Source organism: Aspergillus ochraceoroseus (assembly GCF_002846915.1).
Source record: "Aspergillus ochraceoroseus IBT 24754 chromosome Unknown P175scaffold_8, whole genome shotgun sequence".
Taxonomy (NCBI): Eukaryota; Fungi; Ascomycota; class Eurotiomycetes; order Eurotiales; family Aspergillaceae; genus Aspergillus; species Aspergillus ochraceoroseus.
The window spans coordinates 1,162,752-1,181,536 of NW_024468483.1; the positions used below are offsets into that span (position 1 = coordinate 1,162,752).

Here is an 18,785-nt window from a genome sequence, read left to right on the forward strand (position 1 = left end):
TTATCTCTATCGGCATACAGCCTCCCCCTGGTAGGAAGAATAGGGGAATCAATCAACACTGACCAAGACTTCAAGGGCCAAGAGATCATTCGATTCCGGGTAAAAAAAGACATATGTAACTCTGGGTTCAGGGCGGAGGAGTTAATCCTCAGATCCTAATCGTTACGCCCGCTATGGTTAAGAATCTGAGACAACATTGCATGCAGAACGGGACTACCCAGTCTAGTCCGTTCATAATTAACTAGCCACTGCATTCTGGCCTGGTCCAGGGGCAGATAATCCGACCTTAAATCGTGAAGATCTTGCTGGCCACTCCCCTATAGACTGCTTCTGATCCCATTAATACATAGAACTCAAACAGGATTGTATTTCAACTGTGGCACAATGGTCCATACTTGATTCCAGTAGTCTAGTCGAGTTAATTCTGGGATGTGAATAAAGCTTCCATTCCATCCACTGATTCTCCGCCGTCTCCTGACCCAAGTAGCCCTAGTTTCTCGTTCTCTGGTGGCAGCTCGCCAACCATACATACTTCTGTAGTACTTTTTAGATCGCGAGCGAAATCATAACCCAGGCTCTGTTATCCATTTCAGCTGTATTTGGACTTTCTCGCAGCGTATCCACTGAGACCACCACGCATGGGTTAACCGTACGATGCAGACACACACACACACACACACATATGAATATACCCTGCAGCTAAACAAACATCCCCAGCGGCACAGAATCAGCCAAAGCCCGATACCCTAGCACATTCGAATGCAAATGATCGCCCGAATCATACTGCGCCGCCAACAAAGCCTGCTCCGTCCTATTCCTCAACACGGCATCAAAATCCAACACGCCATCGAACACCCCCGCTGCTCCGAATAAACGAATTCACGCGCTGCCGGGTCCGCTTCCCGCTCGCCGCTCGAGTAAGGCTGCACGTAGGCCCCGAGAAGACGGTCCCCGGTGTCGGTTTGCGCGGCCGGAGTGCTCTCCGCGACGCCGATGTCGTTGACGTCCTCGAAGACCACCGCGTGGGTTATGGCCGAATGGGCCAGCACGTCGCGGTCGAGCCTGCTGCTGAGGGTGTTTGGACCGAGCCCGTCAGCGAGAATACGGTTTCCGCCTGCTGCTTGGTTGACGAGGGCGATGGCGATGGCGATTTGGGATGGGGATTTGTACTTGTTTAGACGGGTTTGAAGGAGATCGGGCCAGCTTCCCCCCCCTTCTGATTAGTTGCGAGAATGCACTGTAGGAATATACGTGAGAGAGGGTGGTGCCGGTTGTTCTTGTTGGTGTCGCTTCGTGAGGGCCACAGAGACATTGGTGACAGGCAAGTCAGTGAGACCAAAGGCATTAGATAGACGCAGACGAATAGTATCTGTACCCAGTGGGAGGCGAATGGTCTGGCGAAGTGTGGTATTCTTTAAATACCGAGTCGGAGGCGTTCTGACTTGATTAGTCCCGTCTCACATGAAGGTGGAATTTCCCTTACAAACGGCGGCGCAGGGAGGTTCGCTGGCTCGGTCAATTGGGGCATGGCTGTCCAAATATCAACCCAGTGAGCATCCTGTGCAGGTTTCCATGCCCACGCCGAGGACTGAAGCAGAAGGGTTAATATTCTAGACTAGGGTATTGTACTATAAAGACGATCTTCCTGATAATTGGATATTATCCTGTGCCTATCCATGCAAAACATACCTTATTACTGATACTGGCTGTTTTAAAACATTGGGGACGAAGACTCTAAACTATGTACAAGGCGGATATCATCTAGTCCGATGTAGGAAAACAAGGTATAACAAACTGGATGGACTGATCAACCTCTTCGTCTTGGACACATTATCTCCAAAGTCAGGGGTCCCACCAAGAGTTCCGAAGATATCACCAATATAGCTAGACGGCTTCACTCCCTGAGCGAACACGCTGTCCCACTCCTGAAGAATACCCTCCACAACCTTGACACCAGCACGATAGAGGTTCTCCACGGGCTGGCTCAAAGGCACCCTGATCCGCATAAAACAAGTTATCCATCGCTGTCTGGTTTGAATGCGCTCGGTCAAAGTCCGAGGCTGTGCGCATGATAATGACTCGAGCGAAATCGGTCACACCATGGGCAGCAGCACGCAGCAGAGCTTCCAGGGTCGCATTATCCTCCTGTTGAGTGCTGCAGTATTGCCCCTTGCCGCTTGTCATCAGGGTAGTGAAGTCTGCGAATGCATCGCCGAGGTAATGGCCGCTGAAGTAGACGTCGCTCGTGGCGGTATCGCACTCGAGCACGGACGGGTCCTTGGTAGCAGCAGCGTAGATGCCTTCTGGAGTGGCATACAAGCTACGGTATTGCTTGGCTATGGCATTGTCTGCTAGCTGAGCTTTTCTGGCGAATGCAGCGGCCATTGAGCGAAGCTCAGCATTAACCTCGAACACTTCCGTGCCGTAGATGCTTGTAGGGTATTGGTTTGGCGCATATGCGCCCCTGGGGAATGTACCCGGTGGTCATATTGGACGGCATCTCTCGTATATCAATCTCATACTGCAGGGCAACTTGGACTGCGAACCGAGCAAAGGTGACCGAAGAGGCTAGTGGCGACCTTAGGGTTAATTCCCGCAATCCCGGCAATGAGGAAATAAGTGTGCTGGAGGTCGAAGAAAGGCGAGAAAATTACAGATGACACGGTGACCGCGGCATTGATTTCAGTTTCACCGGTCACCAGCTGGCAGACCTGGAAGTCTTCTGTGCAGTGAACATTGGGGAAGAGAGGAGATGCCCCAGGGACGGTGATGTTATGCGCCAGCAAGTTGAATTCCGGAATGCCCCACCACACTTCAGCTTCAGGCTCAAACTGGTTCAACTTTGATTAAAAATATGGCATATTCTAATACGAAACTGAAAACACACCATGGACAGAATGAACACCTTGGGAGCGATCTTGCGATCCGTGGCACGGGCAACTGATTCCCCTAGGGTCAGGGGCAGCAGCCAGCTGCTGGCAAACAGCGACGCCGCGACAAAAGACTTGAAAAGCTTCATGACGTCTGCACGACCGCTTAAGAGGTCCTGATTTTGTCCCCTTTAAATATTCCCTCTTCCTTATCAACTTGTATTTGGGGCTGCCGATCGCAAGACCCACACCACACGCGACGAAAGGTTGGTAATGGATACGAAACATTCGCCGCAGGCTTAAACCCAATCCTTCATCATCTCCAAACGTAAGGGGAAAAAAAAATCCATATCTGTAGATCGACATGGAAGATAGACTAGAAAATCTTTCCGGAATGTTTCTTTGCCGCCTCGCTATTCTTGAACGGGAACCCTGCGGTACGCTTGTCTGCCCCGGTTCTTCGACTGATCCGTCCATTATCACTCCCAAATAAGAGACACCACAAACCGATTGACGCAATGAGGGAGTACCCGGCGATCGCGAATATGAAGACGCCTTGGTTCGTATTTAGGTATCTCGTGTACGCATAGGACGCGCTCATAGCGTGATAAACAGAAGTCACCATCAAGGTGGGGACGGCGTAAGGAGCTTTCGGATCGGCCTCCTCCGTTGAGACTGGCGCGGAGATGGTCGACGTTAGAGGAATTGATCCGGTCAACATGATTGTTAGGGCAGCGATAGTGAGGAGACCTAACCCCAGGCAGCGGGCGAAGTAGACCTCGATAGCTAGACGGGCGAATTGGGTCAGCCACCAATCTGTGCAACTCTAAGTGAAACCAGGAGACTGCTGAAGAAATTACTGACTGGTAGCAGGTCTCGCTTCATCAATCAGTATTGCTGTTATCATTTGTGGGACTGTGAGAAGTGTGATGCTTTGGAGGGAGAGCCATCCTGCCGTGGCATAGGTGTAGGTGTAGAATACCTATTAAGGTTAGCAAGACGGTTCCCAAAAGCTCCGAATGGGGTCACATACATCCATGATGTCTGTAGGAACAATATATAGCGAGATATGTGCAGGAGCTGAAGAAGCCGACCTCGGGAGCTGGAGATGGTGGGTGATAAAATACGTAATTGCCAGGTTGTTGAAATTGGCTGGAGGTAAATGATGTCACTCACCGCAGTCGCATTGTAAAAAGTGGCTGCCTTGACCACAAAACTACCCAACTAAGGAATACAAACGACCCTTTCATGATTTCATATTATGTAGCTTCGTATAGTCTATGATATATTTTCATTCCACATTATTCTTTATGATTCAAAGACAATAAAAACACCTCGCAACACCAGGTAAATGGGCAATATGATAGATCAAATGTGCAGGGGGAAATGCTATTGGTTGATGTTGCTAGAGCGTAGGTATCTGGCAAAGCTCAAGTCCTGATCAGATGGCATACCAGTGGAGTCAGAAAGTGCTTGTTGGTATCGCTGGCTGAGACCTTGATTATCACCAGCCGGAGGAACACTCGACTCCTCGTCGCTGTCATCTTCCGATTCCTCAAAGGCACCTCTCCTTGCAGCATTGTCCTCCGCCTCTTCTTCGGCCTCACTGACAGTCTCAGCCGCGTCGGCGCCTTGGGCTCGACTGGAGCTAGCTAGATTCATATCCTTCATTAGTTTCCCGAGTTCAACCTCACGCTGTGTTGTCTTGGCTTCCTCGCGTTCTTTCTTCAAACGTTCGAGTTCAGGTTTATAGTCTCGTTCAAATTCCTGGCGCTTCTCCTCAACCGCCTCAAAAAATTCATCGATACCATCGCCTGTCATTGAGCTAACACCAACGACGTTCAAATGTCGGTAAAACTCTTCCAGCATGAGACTCATGCTGTTGAGAAGAGAACCCATATATCCACTTCCAGCCCCAAAGCCCCCGGCTCCACCTTCAGTTCCAAAAGCACCGGACTCCTCCTCCTCCCGGAGAGCCTGTTGGAATGCATCAAAATCGGACATCCATTCCTTCGCAAACTCAGCATCCTGGACATCTGTCTTGTTGAACACGAGGATCATTGGCAGCTTAGTCTTGTATAGGATACTACAGGCGTACAACATGTTGCTCATAAAGGTGCTAGTTGAGCTAGTACGCGGGGTATCGATAATGTAGGCAATCACAGTAGGGAACGATGATGCCAAGGTCTCGAGGAGAATGCTACCAGATGCACTCCACACGAAAACCTCGATCTGCCCTGGGGTGTCGACTAAGATGTGTTCGATTGGCTTTGCGGCGGGGTTGGAGGGATTAGGAGCGGTCCGCTTCTCGAGTAGGGCGATGACCTGGTCGACTTTGGTAGCGAATAGATTCAATGACGTTAAAATACCTCCGTTAGGGCCGAGATTGTATTGTTTCATGACTTCCTTATAATTGATGGAGTCGCGAATATCGATGTTACTTTCGAATGGGACCGAGTGGACTGCGGGGTCGAGGTTGAGCACATAGGGCGGGGATTTCTTCGAATGAAGATGTGAATTGATTCTCTGCATGAAAGTAGTTTTTCCTGAGCCTATATTAAAGCGCATAGTTTGTGAGCATTGTATTTATTATAAGGGCGAGGATATTGACAGACCTGCCATGCCGACGCAGACGACGGAGACTGGGGGGTTCGCCATCATGGAGGAAGTCTGTGCACTGCTGTATTTGAAATATAGTGGCTTAACAAGATTTTCTTTTTGTGTGTAAATAAGATGCGCCCTTTCTATACAACAAAATTTGCGTTGATATCTGAGCTAAAGATCAATGAAGATCAAACCGACTTTTTTTCTTTTCATGATGAAAAGTGAGGGGAAATTCCCGCAAGGCGGTGAGAAAAAAAAGGTCTCGACCAATTCTTTCGACGTCATTCATTCATTTCCGTTTGCTCTCCTGACCACCTCTTTTTTGACTATAGAGCTGTTTCCCTCGAGAATATGACTCTCGAGGACTTTGAGAAATCCCTTGTGGAGGAACGGGATCGGGAGAAGCGTCACGAGAGGAGTGACAGAGATAAACGCCGCCATCGCGACGATCGGGATCGAGATCGAGACCAAGACCGTGAACGCAGCAGGGAGCGCCGGCATCGACACCATCACTCTCGCCGTCGCCATTCACGATCCCGGGAGAGAGGCTCCGACAAGAATGGCGAGTCTCGTCGAAGGGATGATAGCAGGCATCGACATAAACGATCGCGTCACTCGGACCGCGCTGATGATCGGGATCATACGCACAAGCGCCAAGATCGAAGAGAAAGTAAGCAAGAAGGAGAGTCGTCAGCTTCAGTGATGGAGGTAGTCCAGGAAGAACCAGCTCGATTGAAAAGAGATGCGTGGATGGAGGCACCATCTGCGTTAGATGTTGACTATGTTCATCGACGCGACACAACACGTCTGGAGGAAGAACCGAAACCTCGAATGCTTCAGGCCGACTTTGAACTCAAAATCCACAGCAGAGAATTAAATATTCATTTACGGGATCTGAAAGATGGCAAAGCGCTGGAGGAGATTGAGCAAGAGCCAGCAGAACATGAGGTCGATTACACTTTTGGTGACGCCGGTTCTAATTGGAGAATGACCAAATTGAAAGGGGTCTACAGAGAAGCTGAGGAAAACGGACGATCTGTGGAGGACGTCGCCATGGAGCGCTTTGGGGATCTGCGCTCCTTTGATGATGCTCGTGAAGAAGAAGCCGAACTGGACCGCCGCGAAAGGTACGGTGATGGCTATGTAGGCAAGGAAAAACCTTCCGGGGAATTTTTCCAGGAGAGAAAACAGAAAGAAAACGTGCACCATAACCCGCACGAGCACCTTCGAAACCCCGAAAAGGAATTCGACGCGATTGGACAAGGCAAACCGATGGTAACCCAGACATCTGCGCAAACTACTCAACATCTTGACTTGACAGCCCTTAACCGACTCAAGGCTCAAATGATGAAAGCAAAACTCAAAGGCACCCCTGATGCAGCGGAACTCGAACAGCGCTATAATGCTGCTGCTGCTGCGATGGCAGACCAGAAAGAATCCGACGTGGTCGTGCTCGGAGTTATGGAAAACCGAATGCTGGCTGGAAAGCGAAACGAGACCAAGGCGGTTGCGACAAGGCGTGGTTTAGAACGAGGAAAGGTGGAGGAGAATGAGGACATGACAATTGAGGATATGGTTCAAGAGGAGCGAAGGACTCGGGGCCAGTTTGGTGGAGAGGGCCGGCGCCTCGCAGAGAGGATAGCAAAAGATTCCAAATTCGAGGTACGTTTGCGATATGCCCTAGTCAAGGAGGTATGGCAAAGCTAACGCGGGCCTACCAGAATGATTTGGAATACATGGATGACAATGCAACGAAACTGGCTCGTCGGGTCCACAAATCCGAGATTGACATTAAGAACACTACCATCAACGAACTGCAAAAGATGAATCGAATCCTAGATAACTGTCCTCTCTGCCACCAGGAGGATACTAACACCCCTCCGGTCGCCCCGGTAGTATCCCTAGCGACGCGAGTCTACCTAACACTCCCTACAGAACCGGAAATCAGCTCGGGGAGCGCCACCATTGTGCCAATCCAGCATCGGAACAACCTTCTTGAGTGTGACGATGACGAATGGGAGGAGATCCGGAACTTCATGAAGAGTCTAACTCGCATGTACCATGACCAAGGTCGCGATGTCATTTTCTACGAGAACGCCGCGCAGCCCCACCGCAAGCGACACGCCAGCATGGAGGCGGTTCCTCTACCCTACAGCCTTGGAGAGACATCCCCTGCATTCTTCAAAGAAGCTATCCTTTCTTCAGATGCAGAGTGGACACAACACCGCAAGTTGATCGACACATTGGCGAAAGCCAAGCAAGGTATGGGTCGGAATGCTTTCCGGCGCACCCTGGCAAAAGAAATGCCCTATTTCCACGTGTGGTTTGAGCTTGACGGGGGGCTGGGGCATATTGTGGAGGATGAGAACCGGTGGCCTCGAGGCGACCTCTTTGCACGAGAGGTCATTGGAGGAATGCTGGACGTGGCTCCAGGCGTTATCAAGCGGCAGGGACGCTGGACTCGAGGAGGAGACCGACGGGTTGGCGGCTTCCAAAATCGATGGAGAAAGTTCGACTGGACTAGGATTCTTGTAGAGGAATGATGACCTTTATATCCAGAGTTCAAACACATTCATGTATATCAATTCCACTCCTGGAATAATTCCACAACCCTAATTAGCAAACTGGAATATACGAAGTGCATCATGAACCCCAAGATCTGCCGTTTGCGCCGCGTTGGTATTCTTCCGATGAGTGTAGGCGACGAGGAGTAGACACAAGGATTTCGCTTCGGAAAAGGATCTTTTCCTCATGACCCGGCCGAGAGAGATGCGGGGAGTGTCGATTGCTGGAGAGCCCCGACAAGAAAGCCAAAGAAGACTGGAATGATGGACCAACTCCCAATATTGATCCATTCATGGAGCGGAAGAATTTGTCGTGAGATGAATGATAACAGGTGTGGGCACGTGGGGGAAGTCACTTTCTATCCTATCTCCTTTCTTCTCTCTCTTTCTTTCCCTCACTCTCTTCTTCTTCTTCTTCTTCTTCTTCATCCTCATCCTCATTGCCAACGGTATTACTCCTTTATATCTTACTCTCCTCAGATTCAATTTCCAGCTTCTCTCAAGCGCGATTGAACCCTTACTCCGTGCGCCGCTATCACTCTCCAAGATAGAGTATACCCAACTTATAATGAGTCACTCTAACCGCATTACAAAGCCTTGTCTAACAGGAAAACACAGAAAGCGCAAAATAAACAATAGAATAGACCTGAATCAAAATGATATCTAAGCCAAAGGTTCTCCTGCTCGGCGGAATTGTCCAGTATGTTCCGCAGCCTACATCCATACATACATACTCCTTCAGCTAACAACCCCCGCTTCTCTCTTCAGTGCCCATAAAACCTGGGAATCTCTCGGCGAGATTGCCGAACTCGTTACTCCAACAGCTACCAACCGCGCCGAGTTTATCGAAGAATGCAAGTCCGGTAAACTAGACGGCGTAGTCGTCGCATACAGAACTTTTGACTCTGCCACCATCACTGGCTTGATTGATGGGGAACTAGTAAACGCACTCCCCAGCTCAATGCTGTTCCTTGCTCATTGCGGTACTTGGCCCCCTCTGTTTTCTCCTCGATATCCATCCCCAAGCCCGTAGAGACTAGTGATGAAATCAAGATAGAGACGAGGGAAAGAGAAACCTAACACATCCCCAGGAGCCGGCTATGACCAAATTGACGTCCACGCCTGCACCGCACGCAACCCTCCACTCCGCGTCTCTAATGTCCCCACCGCCGTCGATGACGCCACCGCAGATGTAAACATGTTCCTGATCATTGGTGCCTTGCGTAACTTCAACGCCGGCATTCTGGGCCTCCGAGAGGGCAACTGGCGCGACCAGCCTGCCCTTGCTCTCGGCCACGACCCCGAGGGCAAAGTCCTCGGAATCCTGGGTATGGGTGGAATTGGCCGTAACCTGAAGAAGAAGGCCGAGGCCTTCGGAATGAAAGTCATCTATCATAACCGGAGACAGCTGAGTGAGGAGCTTTCCGCGGGGGCGCAGTACGTCACCTTTGATGAGCTGCTGGCAACGAGCGATGTGATTAGTTTGAATTTGCCATTGAACGTATGTTCTCCCCTGCACTGCTTTGTTTCTTTCCCCCAGTTTACTACTGTCCCTCTTTCTTTCTTTCTTTCTTTCTTTCTTTTTTTTTTTTTTTTTTTTTTTTTTTTTTGAATGTGCCCCTGATACAAGGATAGAAACATACCCGTCACATCATTGGAAAGCCTGAATTCGAAAAGATGAAGACTGGTGTGGTGGTTGTCAACACGGCCCGTGGCGCAGTCATGGATGAAGACGCTCTCGTTCAAGCACTCGACAGTGGAAAGGTCTACTCTGCTGGTCTGGATGTCTACGAGGAAGAACCCAAGGTCCATCCCGGTCTTATCCGCAACCCCAACGTAGTGCTGGTTCCACATATGGGGACCTGGACTGTCGAGGTATGCTCCTTTTCAATACCAATTTCAACCTGATGTTGTGGATAGGCTCTGTGAACTAACGACTGTCATAGACACAAACCGCCATGGAAGAGTGGGCCATTGAGAATGTACGCTTGGCTGTGGAGACGGGCAAGCTGAAGAGCCCTGTCTTTGAACAGGCAGATCTATGATTTCTACGTTCTAATGGCGAATAAAGAATACGACCTTGGATTTTACGATATAACCGTGTTTGATAAAATTTATTGGATATATATAATCGTCTGGGAACGGTGGATATGTATGTACATAGATTCGATTCATCAACTATTTTTTTTTTTTTTTAGGTTACCATCAAGGCAAGACGAGGAGCTACTGTAAAGTAAAAGCAGAAAGAAGGATGTAAGAAAATGAAAATATGTAAGTAGAATTGAAACCGATGTTAAGATAAAAGGCAGCCGGAACGCCATCGTACTGCCATGTCCCAGCTGCAGACAGAACTGAATTAAAATGAACTCCTGAGCCATGAATATCTTCCCGCAAAGACAATCCAAATAAACGGGGAAGGATGTGATATCGAACATAGGGTAAATAGATTCCACCTGCCGCGCAGGGGATCAGCAAACACAAGCGGAAAAAGAAATAGTCTAGTAATCAAATCATCATCACGATAGAAGCCTGCCAGCGCGCAATTTTTCATATTACATACGCAAAACTCATTTGCAGGGAATTGGTAGAGGGAGAAGAAGAAGAAAAAGAAAAAAAAAAAAAAAAAAAAAACCAAATTTCTTTTTTTACTCTCGTGAAACGAACCAGGATCGCACAACCATACCACATATGCGTTTGATCACTTGTGTGGTGCCTTTACCGCCGGCTTCCTGCTCAAGGAACTTTTGCGCCACGTACAGTTTCGCCCCAGCGTCCTTCTCGTTCGTGGTGATAGGTTGCGGGAAGCTGCGCGGGAAGTCGGCCCACCGCTGGCCTAAATGTCGCGCGATGGCGATGGAGTATATAACATCGCGGTTTTCATAAGTATCCAACAATGTTCGACAACGGGCCAGAGTGTCATCGATTTCTTTAGCCGAGCTAGCTTCGTTGTCGTGAAGAGTGAGGAAATACCCAATCGCGCTCCAAAAATCCAGTTGTCGCTGCATCAGCTGGTCCGGCAGCGAAGGTGGGTTGGCAGCGGGTTCCCGAGCCGGAAATTGTGCAAGGGGGTTCGAATCCAGATGCTCGCCAGTAATCATGGATTCAATCACATCAAGTCGTTTGGACGCCGCGAGCAAGTCGTAATCCTGTCCATGATTTCCATTCGACCCATTCATGACATGGCGACACAAAGTCATTGTACTCCAGACGACAGACGCCTCGAAGCTCTCGAGCCGGGTGACAACATTAGGATCGCTCAGATTGCGGTCATTGAAAGCCTCGATTAAAGCAGAATATTCGGCCATCAATTGTGCGTTTGCGAGAAGGTGATTCAACGCCCGCTCCTGGAACCAGCGGGTCTCAAAGAATCTATCGATAGCGGGAGCATAGGTAGCAAGGAAGACGGCCTGGATTTCTTCAAGGCGATTGGGTGGTAAGGTGGTGATAGGATGCGGAGGTGGGGGAGGGATGCCTCTGAGGGCGAGGAGGTCGCTAATCTGGACCTGTTTTACTAGAGTGTATGTTAGCTACAATTCCGGAAAAAAGATCAGCATTTCAGACATACGTCTAAAGCTAGTCGGCTCTGAGTTGCCAGTTGTAGTAGTGGCTGGGTTAACCGTCGGCTGCAAGCCTCCATCTGTAACACTCTGCACACTGGTCATAGTGGAGGAGTTATTTCGGTCAAGAGAGGGGTCAATGGCTGCGCCGTAGTCGTGACGGTCGGTGGGTGTAGGAGGAGGCTGAGAGGGAGCAAACGGCTGAGAGGCGGCAGGGACGTAACCAGGAGGGGCAGAAGGATAAGAAGACTGGGAGGAGGATGGGTCTTGAGGGTTGACGACCAGCGACGGCTGGGGATTAGGAGCCGGCTGTATAGCAGAAGGAGTGGGCTGTTTGAACACCGGGTCGTAGCCCAAACAATCACGCTTGCTCTTGACGCAGTTTCGGCAGACGGGGTGTCCTTCGTCGCACTAGTGGGGGAGCATTACCAGATTAGTGGGGGTATAGAAAGGGAGAAAAGAAGAGAGAGAGAGAGAGAGAGATTAACGAGAAATAGGAAAAAGAGATGAGTGCGCAGGAAGAATGAGGGAAGGGCGGGATTGGGGCGTTGAAGGTGGGCTCGACAAACAAGCGACAGATGCGAATGGCGGGGTTTCTGCAGCTTTGGCCGCCGCGTTGGTGGTGGGCTGGACGCGAGCCGAAAGATTTTTTGGCAACGCAAGCGAAAGCAACACGACCAACCCTTCCACTCTTTCTTCAAATCCCAATTTCTTTGCTCGCGGGATGATAATTTTTTTTTTTATATATTTTTTTGGACCTGACACAGGGTGGGGGAAAATAAATGGGCGGAGGGTTTTGATACCCCTGGCTTTACGTACCTTGATCCGTCGCTTGCGACAAGTTAAACATCCGGTCTTCGTCCGTCTCTTTACTTCCTTCTTGTGCCTTCCGCCAGACAGCATCTTATTTGGATCTCCTGGAAGCTGGTAGCGCATCTGTGCACCGGGGCTCATTCCCATCTGCGACACGTTTGTCGGATAACCTGCCATGTACTGGCTAACGGAAGCCATTGGGGGCATATTTGAGGGCATGGGCGATCCAATGGGAGCTTGTGGGATATGCGAAGACTGTCCTTGCATAGACGAGCTATTCATCTGAGAAGAAATGCCTTGATGGTTATGATACATGTCCGGCGATTGCTGCGACTGCTGATGTAGTTGCTGGTGCGGTGAATACTGCTGTTGGGGAGGCTGTTGCTGCTGATGATGTGGAGAATGCTGTTGAGAAGGCGGCTGTGAATGAATGCCGTTGGACAGCGCCGGGGGCTGAGAAATCGGCGTAGAGGAAGACTGAAGCTGCTCTAATGGATTGTGTCCGGAATCCGTAGTGGCACCGGGGTCATCGCCCATAGCCTCATCGAATTTTGCATCGGAGAATGAGAAGTTCGTATCAATTCCATGTAGACCATCCGTGGCAGGTAATGTGGTATCCAACGGCGGTAAAGTTGTATCAATCGGCGGCAATGACGGGATCGTCGGGTCTATCGACGGCAGCGTCGTGTCTATGCTAGGGAGTGATGTGTCCTCAGTTGGCAATGTCTTATCAATTGGAGGTAGAGCCACGTCCGTAAAAGAATCGATTGAATCGATTGAGTCGATTGGATCGGTTGGATCGGTTGGCTCGGTCGCATCAGTCTTGGTAGGCTCTGCAGCAGAAATATCTCCCGACTCTGCAGCCAGTGTTGATTGCTCGCTAGGTGGTTGAGTTTGTTCCATCGTGTCCGCCATCACCGTAGCCAAATCTCCTGAAACTCAACAAAAGAGAAAGCCGACAAGGCGGAGCGGCCAGGTGCAATCTTTTCAACCGGATACTCGATGCGCAAGATACCAACGACGACGAAGCAATTCTATCAGAATGCACGGAACTCTGCGCCAGAGATATGATTGTGCGGTTGGTTTTCCTATAACGCTCCAAAAAGGAAAAAAAAAAAAAAAAAAAAGGCAGTTAGTGAGAAGGTTCCAACACCAAGCAACCCCCAATAGCCAGAAACCCCCGGGCAAATAGATATGGAATCTCGCGTAGATAATAAATCTCGATGAACAAGTGCATCCAGTATCGATTTCCTCCGGTTGCACATTCAAGAATGGCGTGGAGTTGTAAATCGTGTCCAGTCAAAGGTTCCATCGGATGCGCTCCATGGCAGGCGCATTAACCATATCCCACCGTCACCATTCTCTCCTCAAACAGAAACTCTCCTTTTGAAAAACTCACAATCCGCTCCATCTAAGACCATGGTGCCCATTCACATGCATTCAATCTAGGGTGATTTGGAACGCGACCGTGCGAATCCTCGCCGATGCCGCGAAACACGAAACCAGCAGGGCGCAAAACGAGACGGCATCCTCCATTTGCAGCATCCGGCCAAACCTGACACGCAAGAAAAAAAAAAATCTTTTCCAACGAATCCAGGGAGTCGAAAACCAGTATTCACCCGAGGGAACAGCCAAAGTGAGGGGGAGGAGGTGACTCGGGAAGGGGAGAGAGGATCGGGGTAAACGCAGAAGCGAGATGTTCGAGGCTCTGTTACTCACCATGTACTGGTCAGATAAGCGAAAAGAAGCGAGCCGAATGAACTATTCCACCAGAACTCTCAGTTTGGCACCGAACAGGCTCCGCATCTGGTTGGGAACGAGGACGGAAGCGTTGCGACGAAAGATGTTGCGCGACTAGAAGAGAAGAGAAGAGAAGATTGAAAGCTTCGGGAGCGCCGAAGAACGAACGAATCGACCGACTCTCCCCGGAATTTGACAAAAAAAAAAAAAAAAAAAAAAAAAAAAAGGCTGTGGCAAGAATTTGGCTTCACCACCTATTACTTTATTTACATATATTTATAATGTATATATATAAATATATAGATAGATAGATCACAATTTTTAAATGGGGTTTCCTTAGAGGAAATTACAACTGACAAGAAAAAAGAAAGAAAGAAAGCATTACTGAAGGTGTTTTAGAGCCGCATTTCCTATACTCAACTCTAACAACTGAATAATACTAACTCATGGGAAAGAATACTCATACTTTTTATGTTTATAAGCAAAGTTACACTCATCAAAGGGTCATTTAAACACTATAGAGTCTGTCATACTTCTAGATATACTGCTTCAGACATGTCTGTCTACCTGTTCACTGACGAATGCTCAGTTCAGTCCCGTCAAACACAAGATGCTGTATATTCCAGGGCGAGGGAGTATGTTGCTTGTGTTGGGCAAAGTGGCTCTGAGATTGCTTCAGAGCTAAAAAATCCTAAACTAAGGACATGGTATGATAAGTCAACAAAGTAGCCGCTTGGGTGAAGTTTGGACATCTCCAAGCAGCTTGAAAAGGTAAAGACCTCACTTGAGAAATTCTTAGCTGAATCAAGCCTGTAAAACTTGCAGACAGTCATAGCGAGTCGGTCCATGCGGTGCCATGGAATTGTCTTGGGGAAATGTGGCATATATACACAGTTGATTGGTGTGATCCACCCACAGTCAATGTGAGGTTAAAAAAAGCCATGGGGCTTATTATGGCATCGGCTGTTGAGCTGTATGGTCTTGTTCTGCCGTCCTCGGGGAATGGCGCGGGTGTGCCTTATCCTATTCGATCGGATTCCCAGTAACTGATATTTGTAGCAAGTGGAAGAATACAGGAGCACCCCACTGGCTACAAACTTAGCATGATTAGAGAAATTGATGCTCAGCTAAGTACTGGGGTATCAAGGTCTCACACAGAGAATAAACAGACCAGGTGTCTATTTTCTCATGGCCTTTGGCTTGCGCTTCTTGAACACGACACCCGCAGCTGTGTCTTCCGGTTCAGTTTTCACGTCAGGAGCAGGACCAGCAGCTGACTCCTTCTCGATCTGCGCGGGCTGATCTGAAGGGTTGTCTTCTCTATCCTTTGCTGAAACATCCTCCGCACCTTCCTCTGGCGGAGACATCCCCGTGCTTTCCTCGGGAGGATTTGCCTTCTTCATATCCTTCGTGGACGCAAAAAGAGCATCCAAATCTGCGTCATCCTCAGCGCCAGGGTATCGCCTAGTCTTCGAGCCCCAGCCCTTGCTCACAAAACGCTCAGCCTCCCTCTTCGCCTCCTGCTCTTCCTCGTCAACATCAACATCGTGTTTCCGTTTGCGGACTCCCAAAGTCGGAGCTTTCTCAGACTCCCCCTCTTCTCGTATTACCCTTTCAGAAACAGTCTGCCACTCGCCAGCTAACGACATATCACCACGATACGCCTCCGGGATCGCGACGCCCATATCGGCAAGTTGCGCCATCTGTTTTTTGCGCTCCTCCACGGAAACCGGTCGTGCCCGTGGTTGAGCAGCAGCGGTAGTTGACGTAGATGAGGCGCCCTTCCCTTCACCCCCAGATCTCCCTGCCACAGTTTGTCGTAGACGCTCAACTTCATTCTTTGCTCGCTGCGAATCCCGTTGCTGCCGTTCATTGTCGCGGTGGATATCCCGGAGGAATCGCTTTAGGTTACCCTGGTGTTTTCCTGTCGCTTCATGTTGTGTTTTTTCGAAGGCAGTGTCGCGGATGAATATCTTGCATTGTTTGCACCAATACTTGGGCTGGACTATTGTTAGAAGCTGAGCTGTAAGGCGTGCAGAGGCGCTCGGGGGGATGGACAACTCACTGCTGATTTCCAGTATTCAGCCATTACTTAGTGTATTGGATTTTTTTTTTTTTGGGATCGCGTTAAAGTGGAGGAAGCGCAGGAAAAATAACCCAACACTAAGCACAAGTTGATGTAGGTTAACAGATGAGTAGGGGAATGTGCTTGTAACTTTGGATGGAGCTCGAGACAAGGTTGAAGTCGCCGATTTCCTGGTGTGGTCACAAACGTCGCCGCTTTAACGCCCTCTCCGGAGTATAAAACCCATAAATCGAGTAAACTTAAAAGGAAAGCTTCAATTCTACTATGTGGGATAAATTTACAGAAGAATCTCTAAAGTATATTCAAAATATCGTAATTCGTATCAACATACCCTCATATCACGAACGAGAAGTAAGTTCCACTCTGACCCTCGCCTCCTGCAGATCAGACTGGAACCAAAACCCAATATCCTTGGTCGAATCCACGAGCTCAAACTCTCTCTTCACGAACTTCGTTCCATCGCTCGGTTGCAGACTTGCAGCCTGGGGATCCTCATCGTCACTATCCCATTCATCCTCAATATCCATATTTTCTTTGCTAACCGGGTCCAACTCATCCGTTTCCCAGATCAATCGGAATTCGAACGGAGGGAGGTTGAAAAGCCGAGAAACAATCGCTTTGACTTGGTATGTGTCGAAGGATCGAGGAATCTGTTTCACTTTAGTCGTGTCCCTGTCCCAGGGCATTGCAGGCGTTTTGTCCGAGTTTGACCCGGGAGAGCTCAGACGAAACACCATTTTGACTAGGCGCGCAGCCACGGAGCGCGGGTTCACGATAGCGTCTGGTCCAGTTGAGGTTGAGGCGCGTTTGATGAGGGGTTCCCCGTGGGTCTGGCAAAGAGCCTTATAGCGAGGGTGTGCCGCCAGGATATCCGGCTCTGCAGTCTCCGGGGAAGCGGACAGCTCTTTACCAATGAGGGATAGGTAGTAGAGCTCTGCATTGCTGCGGTCCTTGGCTGAAATCTTACTGTAGTTGAGGGTTTGTAAGGTAGATAGCCGTGACAGAGTTAGCATGTATGCCTCGTCCACTGTCATTGGCTTCTCTGGCATGCCGGTGACAGATGACGGGCCGACAGGTTGATTGAACAGGGGGTTTCCGGAGACGCGGAGACTCTGTAGCCCGGGAAACAGATCGGCGAGCTCATTTATGAATAGCCACGAGTTTATTTTGTTTCGAGATAGATCTAAAGAGCGAAGGCTAGTTGAAAATTGGAACGACTCGCCTTCCGAACCAGGCTCGAAGATGGTTTCAACGCAGTTCCCGCGCAAAGACAGATGCTGCAGTTTGTCTAAAAGCGATAGTTTTCGGAGTGATGACATTGCAGAGATCTCATTATTCTCCAGGATGAGTGCAGTGATAGTGTTAGAGATGGGTGTTGTGATCATTGAAATCTGGTTCGCAGAAGCTGACAGAGAGGCCAGGGAAGGGCATTGAGCAGCCACCGCTGAGATCTGCGCAAGTTAGCCAGGTACCTTTTAGAGATTAAAGATACCCTCCTACCTGTTCCCAAGGAAGCAATGTGTCAGCTAGATGTAACTCTTCAATCCCGTCGAAAGTCAATCCTTCGACAACTGGTCCAAATCGATTTGAACTGTTCCGATCCAAAGTCAGCCAGATCCTCTTCGCTTGGAAATCAGCACTCACTTGAGTCGTAAGAGCTTCAGCCGCCCTAACCGGCGGCAGATATCAGCTAAATCGGTCCAAGATGCCAAAAGGTTCCGACTAAGATCAAGCTCTACAATCTTGGGGCAAGTCTGCTCGACCTCCTTGCCGGCTTTCTCTCTCCGTTCTGTCTCCGCCGCCTGCGCAAGAACACCGGCAACCCGCAATCCATCCAGAAGCACAATCTTCAACTCTTCAAGCTCTGCAAGTTGCTTCCGAATCTTGTCAAACCCCACTTCCTCAGCGACCTTGCCATTGAACTCAATAGGTCTCGGGAAATCTTCCGCAGACCCCGCAGCCCCGGCCTGTCTTGCTAGAGTTTGCTCGAATTCAGACGCGTACTTCTCGCGCAGTGCTTCCAGAAAACTGCGAGGACTATCTGCAGGCCGCGAGGGCCGCACAAAAGAGCCAGCCGTGGGGTGTTTTCTTGTACCTATCGATAGTATAAGCAGATATCCAAGGTCAGAGCCAGCCCGTGGCACAGAAAGTATTGGTTCTGCTTGTTCTTCTTCTCCTTGAGCAATACAGAAGAGAAGTGTCTTACATGTAAAATAGTTCACTCCCTGATGCTTTCCTGAGTGCTTCCCCCGAGTTGGGTCATCCCATTCAACACCCAGCCATTCTCCAGCGGTACCGTCAACCTTGCCCACGTAGCGAATGGTGCACAAATCCCCATTATACGAGCGACGCTGATTCACCCAGTCCTGATGATCCATAATAGGATCTCTTTTTCAGTTTTCAATGATATATATAATAATATACGGAAGTTCTCTGTTGTTGATCGAAGCTTCATCTCTTCCTCTCTCCAATCGGAATCCCACCTCCTTGCTTATGTAATCACCAACACCGAAGCTTCTGCTTCATATCCTGGAATCAATCAATCAACCTG

General features: G+C 49.4%; 11 protein-coding genes across 11 annotated transcripts; 2 read left to right on the top strand and 9 right to left on the bottom strand.

The window, feature by feature from the left end:
• Positions 1-379: 379 nt before the first annotated feature.
• P175DRAFT_0552081 (uncharacterized protein) lies at positions 380-1,220 on the bottom strand (the record flags this gene model as incomplete). Its single annotated transcript, XM_040900450.1, has 1 exon — positions 380-1,220. A coding segment is annotated over one exon (402 nt), but the record flags the coding sequence as incomplete, so codon positions are not given.
• A 537-nt stretch (positions 1,221-1,757) lies between these two features.
• On the bottom strand, positions 1,758-3,019 carry P175DRAFT_0511739 (purine-nucleoside phosphorylase; the record flags this gene model as incomplete). The annotated part of the gene is made up of 5 exons (XM_040898611.1): positions 1,758-1,914; positions 1,961-2,464; positions 2,496-2,538; positions 2,561-2,831; positions 2,888-3,019. The coding sequence occupies 5 exons, from the start codon at positions 3,017-3,019 to the stop codon at positions 1,758-1,760; spliced, it is 1,107 nt and encodes a 368-aa protein (XP_040749704.1).
• Positions 3,020-3,246: 227 nt separating this feature from the next.
• P175DRAFT_0526070 (uncharacterized protein) lies at positions 3,247-3,979 on the bottom strand (the record flags this gene model as incomplete). Its single annotated transcript, XM_040899443.1, has 3 exons — positions 3,904-3,979; positions 3,735-3,852; positions 3,247-3,686 (listed from the first exon to the last, which is right to left on the bottom strand). The coding sequence occupies exons 1-3, from the start codon at positions 3,907-3,909 to the stop codon at positions 3,247-3,249; spliced, it is 564 nt and encodes a 187-aa protein (XP_040749705.1). The 5' UTR covers positions 3,910-3,979.
• A 140-nt stretch (positions 3,980-4,119) lies between these two features.
• P175DRAFT_0518695 (putative ATP binding protein) lies at positions 4,120-5,904 on the bottom strand. The gene is made up of 2 exons (XM_040899069.1): positions 5,486-5,904; positions 4,120-5,422 (listed from the first exon to the last, which is right to left on the bottom strand). The coding sequence occupies exons 1-2, from the start codon at positions 5,529-5,531 to the stop codon at positions 4,260-4,262; spliced, it is 1,209 nt and encodes a 402-aa protein (XP_040749706.1). The 5' UTR covers positions 5,532-5,904; the 3' UTR covers positions 4,120-4,259.
• On the top strand, positions 5,826-8,017 carry P175DRAFT_0444197 (putative cell cycle control protein (Cwf19); the record flags this gene model as incomplete). The annotated part of the gene is made up of 2 exons (XM_040894219.1): positions 5,826-7,136; positions 7,196-8,017. The coding sequence occupies 2 exons, from the start codon at positions 5,826-5,828 to the stop codon at positions 8,015-8,017; spliced, it is 2,133 nt and encodes a 710-aa protein (XP_040749707.1).
• Positions 8,018-8,694: 677 nt separating this feature from the next.
• Positions 8,695-10,578, top strand: P175DRAFT_0552133 (D-mandelate dehydrogenase-like dehydrogenase; the record flags this gene model as incomplete). Its single annotated transcript, XM_040900451.1, has 5 exons — positions 8,695-8,738; positions 8,807-9,021; positions 9,130-9,539; positions 9,674-9,913; positions 9,985-10,578. 5 exons carry the CDS (start codon positions 8,695-8,697, stop codon positions 10,081-10,083), a joined length of 1,008 nt encoding a protein of 335 aa, XP_040749708.1. The 3' UTR covers positions 10,084-10,578.
• P175DRAFT_0365280 (putative C6 finger domain protein) lies at positions 10,579-13,418 on the bottom strand. The gene is made up of 3 exons (XM_040892927.1): positions 12,415-13,418; positions 11,604-12,006; positions 10,579-11,549 (listed from the first exon to the last, which is right to left on the bottom strand). Exons 1-3 carry the CDS (start codon positions 13,321-13,323, stop codon positions 10,684-10,686), a joined length of 2,178 nt encoding a protein of 725 aa, XP_040749709.1. The 5' UTR covers positions 13,324-13,418; the 3' UTR covers positions 10,579-10,683.
• P175DRAFT_0365169 (uncharacterized protein) lies at positions 13,410-13,760 on the bottom strand. The gene has a single exon (XM_040892926.1). The coding sequence runs from the start codon at positions 13,671-13,673 to the stop codon at positions 13,497-13,499; it is 177 nt and encodes a 58-aa protein (XP_040749710.1). The 5' UTR covers positions 13,674-13,760; the 3' UTR covers positions 13,410-13,496.
• P175DRAFT_0526074 (uncharacterized protein) lies at positions 13,509-14,247 on the bottom strand. Its single transcript, XM_040899444.1, has one exon. The coding sequence runs from the start codon at positions 14,128-14,130 to the stop codon at positions 13,849-13,851; it is 282 nt and encodes a 93-aa protein (XP_040749711.1). The 5' UTR covers positions 14,131-14,247; the 3' UTR covers positions 13,509-13,848.
• Positions 14,248-15,326: 1,079 nt separating this feature from the next.
• P175DRAFT_0444689 (putative formin binding protein) lies at positions 15,327-16,237 on the bottom strand (the record flags this gene model as incomplete). The annotated part of the gene is made up of 2 exons (XM_040894246.1): positions 15,327-16,148; positions 16,214-16,237. The coding sequence occupies 2 exons, from the start codon at positions 16,235-16,237 to the stop codon at positions 15,327-15,329; spliced, it is 846 nt and encodes a 281-aa protein (XP_040749712.1).
• A 288-nt stretch (positions 16,238-16,525) lies between these two features.
• Positions 16,526-18,751, bottom strand: P175DRAFT_0526076 (putative tubulin-specific chaperone). The gene is made up of 4 exons (XM_040899445.1): positions 18,441-18,751; positions 17,879-18,329; positions 17,735-17,825; positions 16,526-17,685 (listed from the first exon to the last, which is right to left on the bottom strand). Exons 1-4 carry the CDS (start codon positions 18,610-18,612, stop codon positions 16,573-16,575), a joined length of 1,827 nt encoding a protein of 608 aa, XP_040749713.1. The 5' UTR covers positions 18,613-18,751; the 3' UTR covers positions 16,526-16,572.
• Between the last annotated feature and the right edge of the window lie 34 nt (positions 18,752-18,785).

Excerpts from the sequence above, each read along its gene's own strand:
- P175DRAFT_0526074 (XM_040899444.1), bottom strand. The coding sequence starts at position 14,130 with ATGGTGAGTAACAGAGCCTCGAACATCTCGCTTCTGCGTTTACCCCGA.
- P175DRAFT_0526076 (XM_040899445.1), bottom strand. The coding sequence starts at position 18,612 with ATGGATCATCAGGACTGGGTGAATCAGCGTCGCTCGTATAATGGGGAT. Across the intron at positions 18,330-18,440 it reads GGGAGTGAACTATTTTACAT|GTACAAGAAAACACCCCACG; the intron begins GTAAGACACTTC and ends TACTATCGATAG. Across the intron at positions 17,686-17,734 it reads CATTGCTTCCTTGGGAACAG|ATCTCAGCGGTGGCTGCTCA; the intron begins GTAGGAGGGTAT and ends TAACTTGCGCAG.
- P175DRAFT_0365280 (XM_040892927.1), bottom strand. The coding sequence starts at position 13,323 with ATGGCGGACACGATGGAACAAACTCAACCACCTAGCGAGCAATCAACA. Across the intron at positions 12,007-12,414 it reads GTCGCAAGCGACGGATCAAG|TGCGACGAAGGACACCCCGT; the intron begins GTACGTAAAGCC and ends CTCCCCCACTAG. Across the intron at positions 11,550-11,603 it reads AGAGCCGACTAGCTTTAGAC|TAAAACAGGTCCAGATTAGC; the intron begins GTATGTCTGAAA and ends CATACACTCTAG.
- P175DRAFT_0365169 (XM_040892926.1), bottom strand. The coding sequence starts at position 13,673 with ATGTGCAACCGGAGGAAATCGATACTGGATGCACTTGTTCATCGAGAT.
- P175DRAFT_0518695 (XM_040899069.1), bottom strand. The coding sequence starts at position 5,531 with ATGATGGCGAACCCCCCAGTCTCCGTCGTCTGCGTCGGCATGGCAG. Across the intron at positions 5,423-5,485 it reads CGTCTGCGTCGGCATGGCAG|GCTCAGGAAAAACTACTTTC; the intron begins GTCTGTCAATAT and ends GCTTTAATATAG.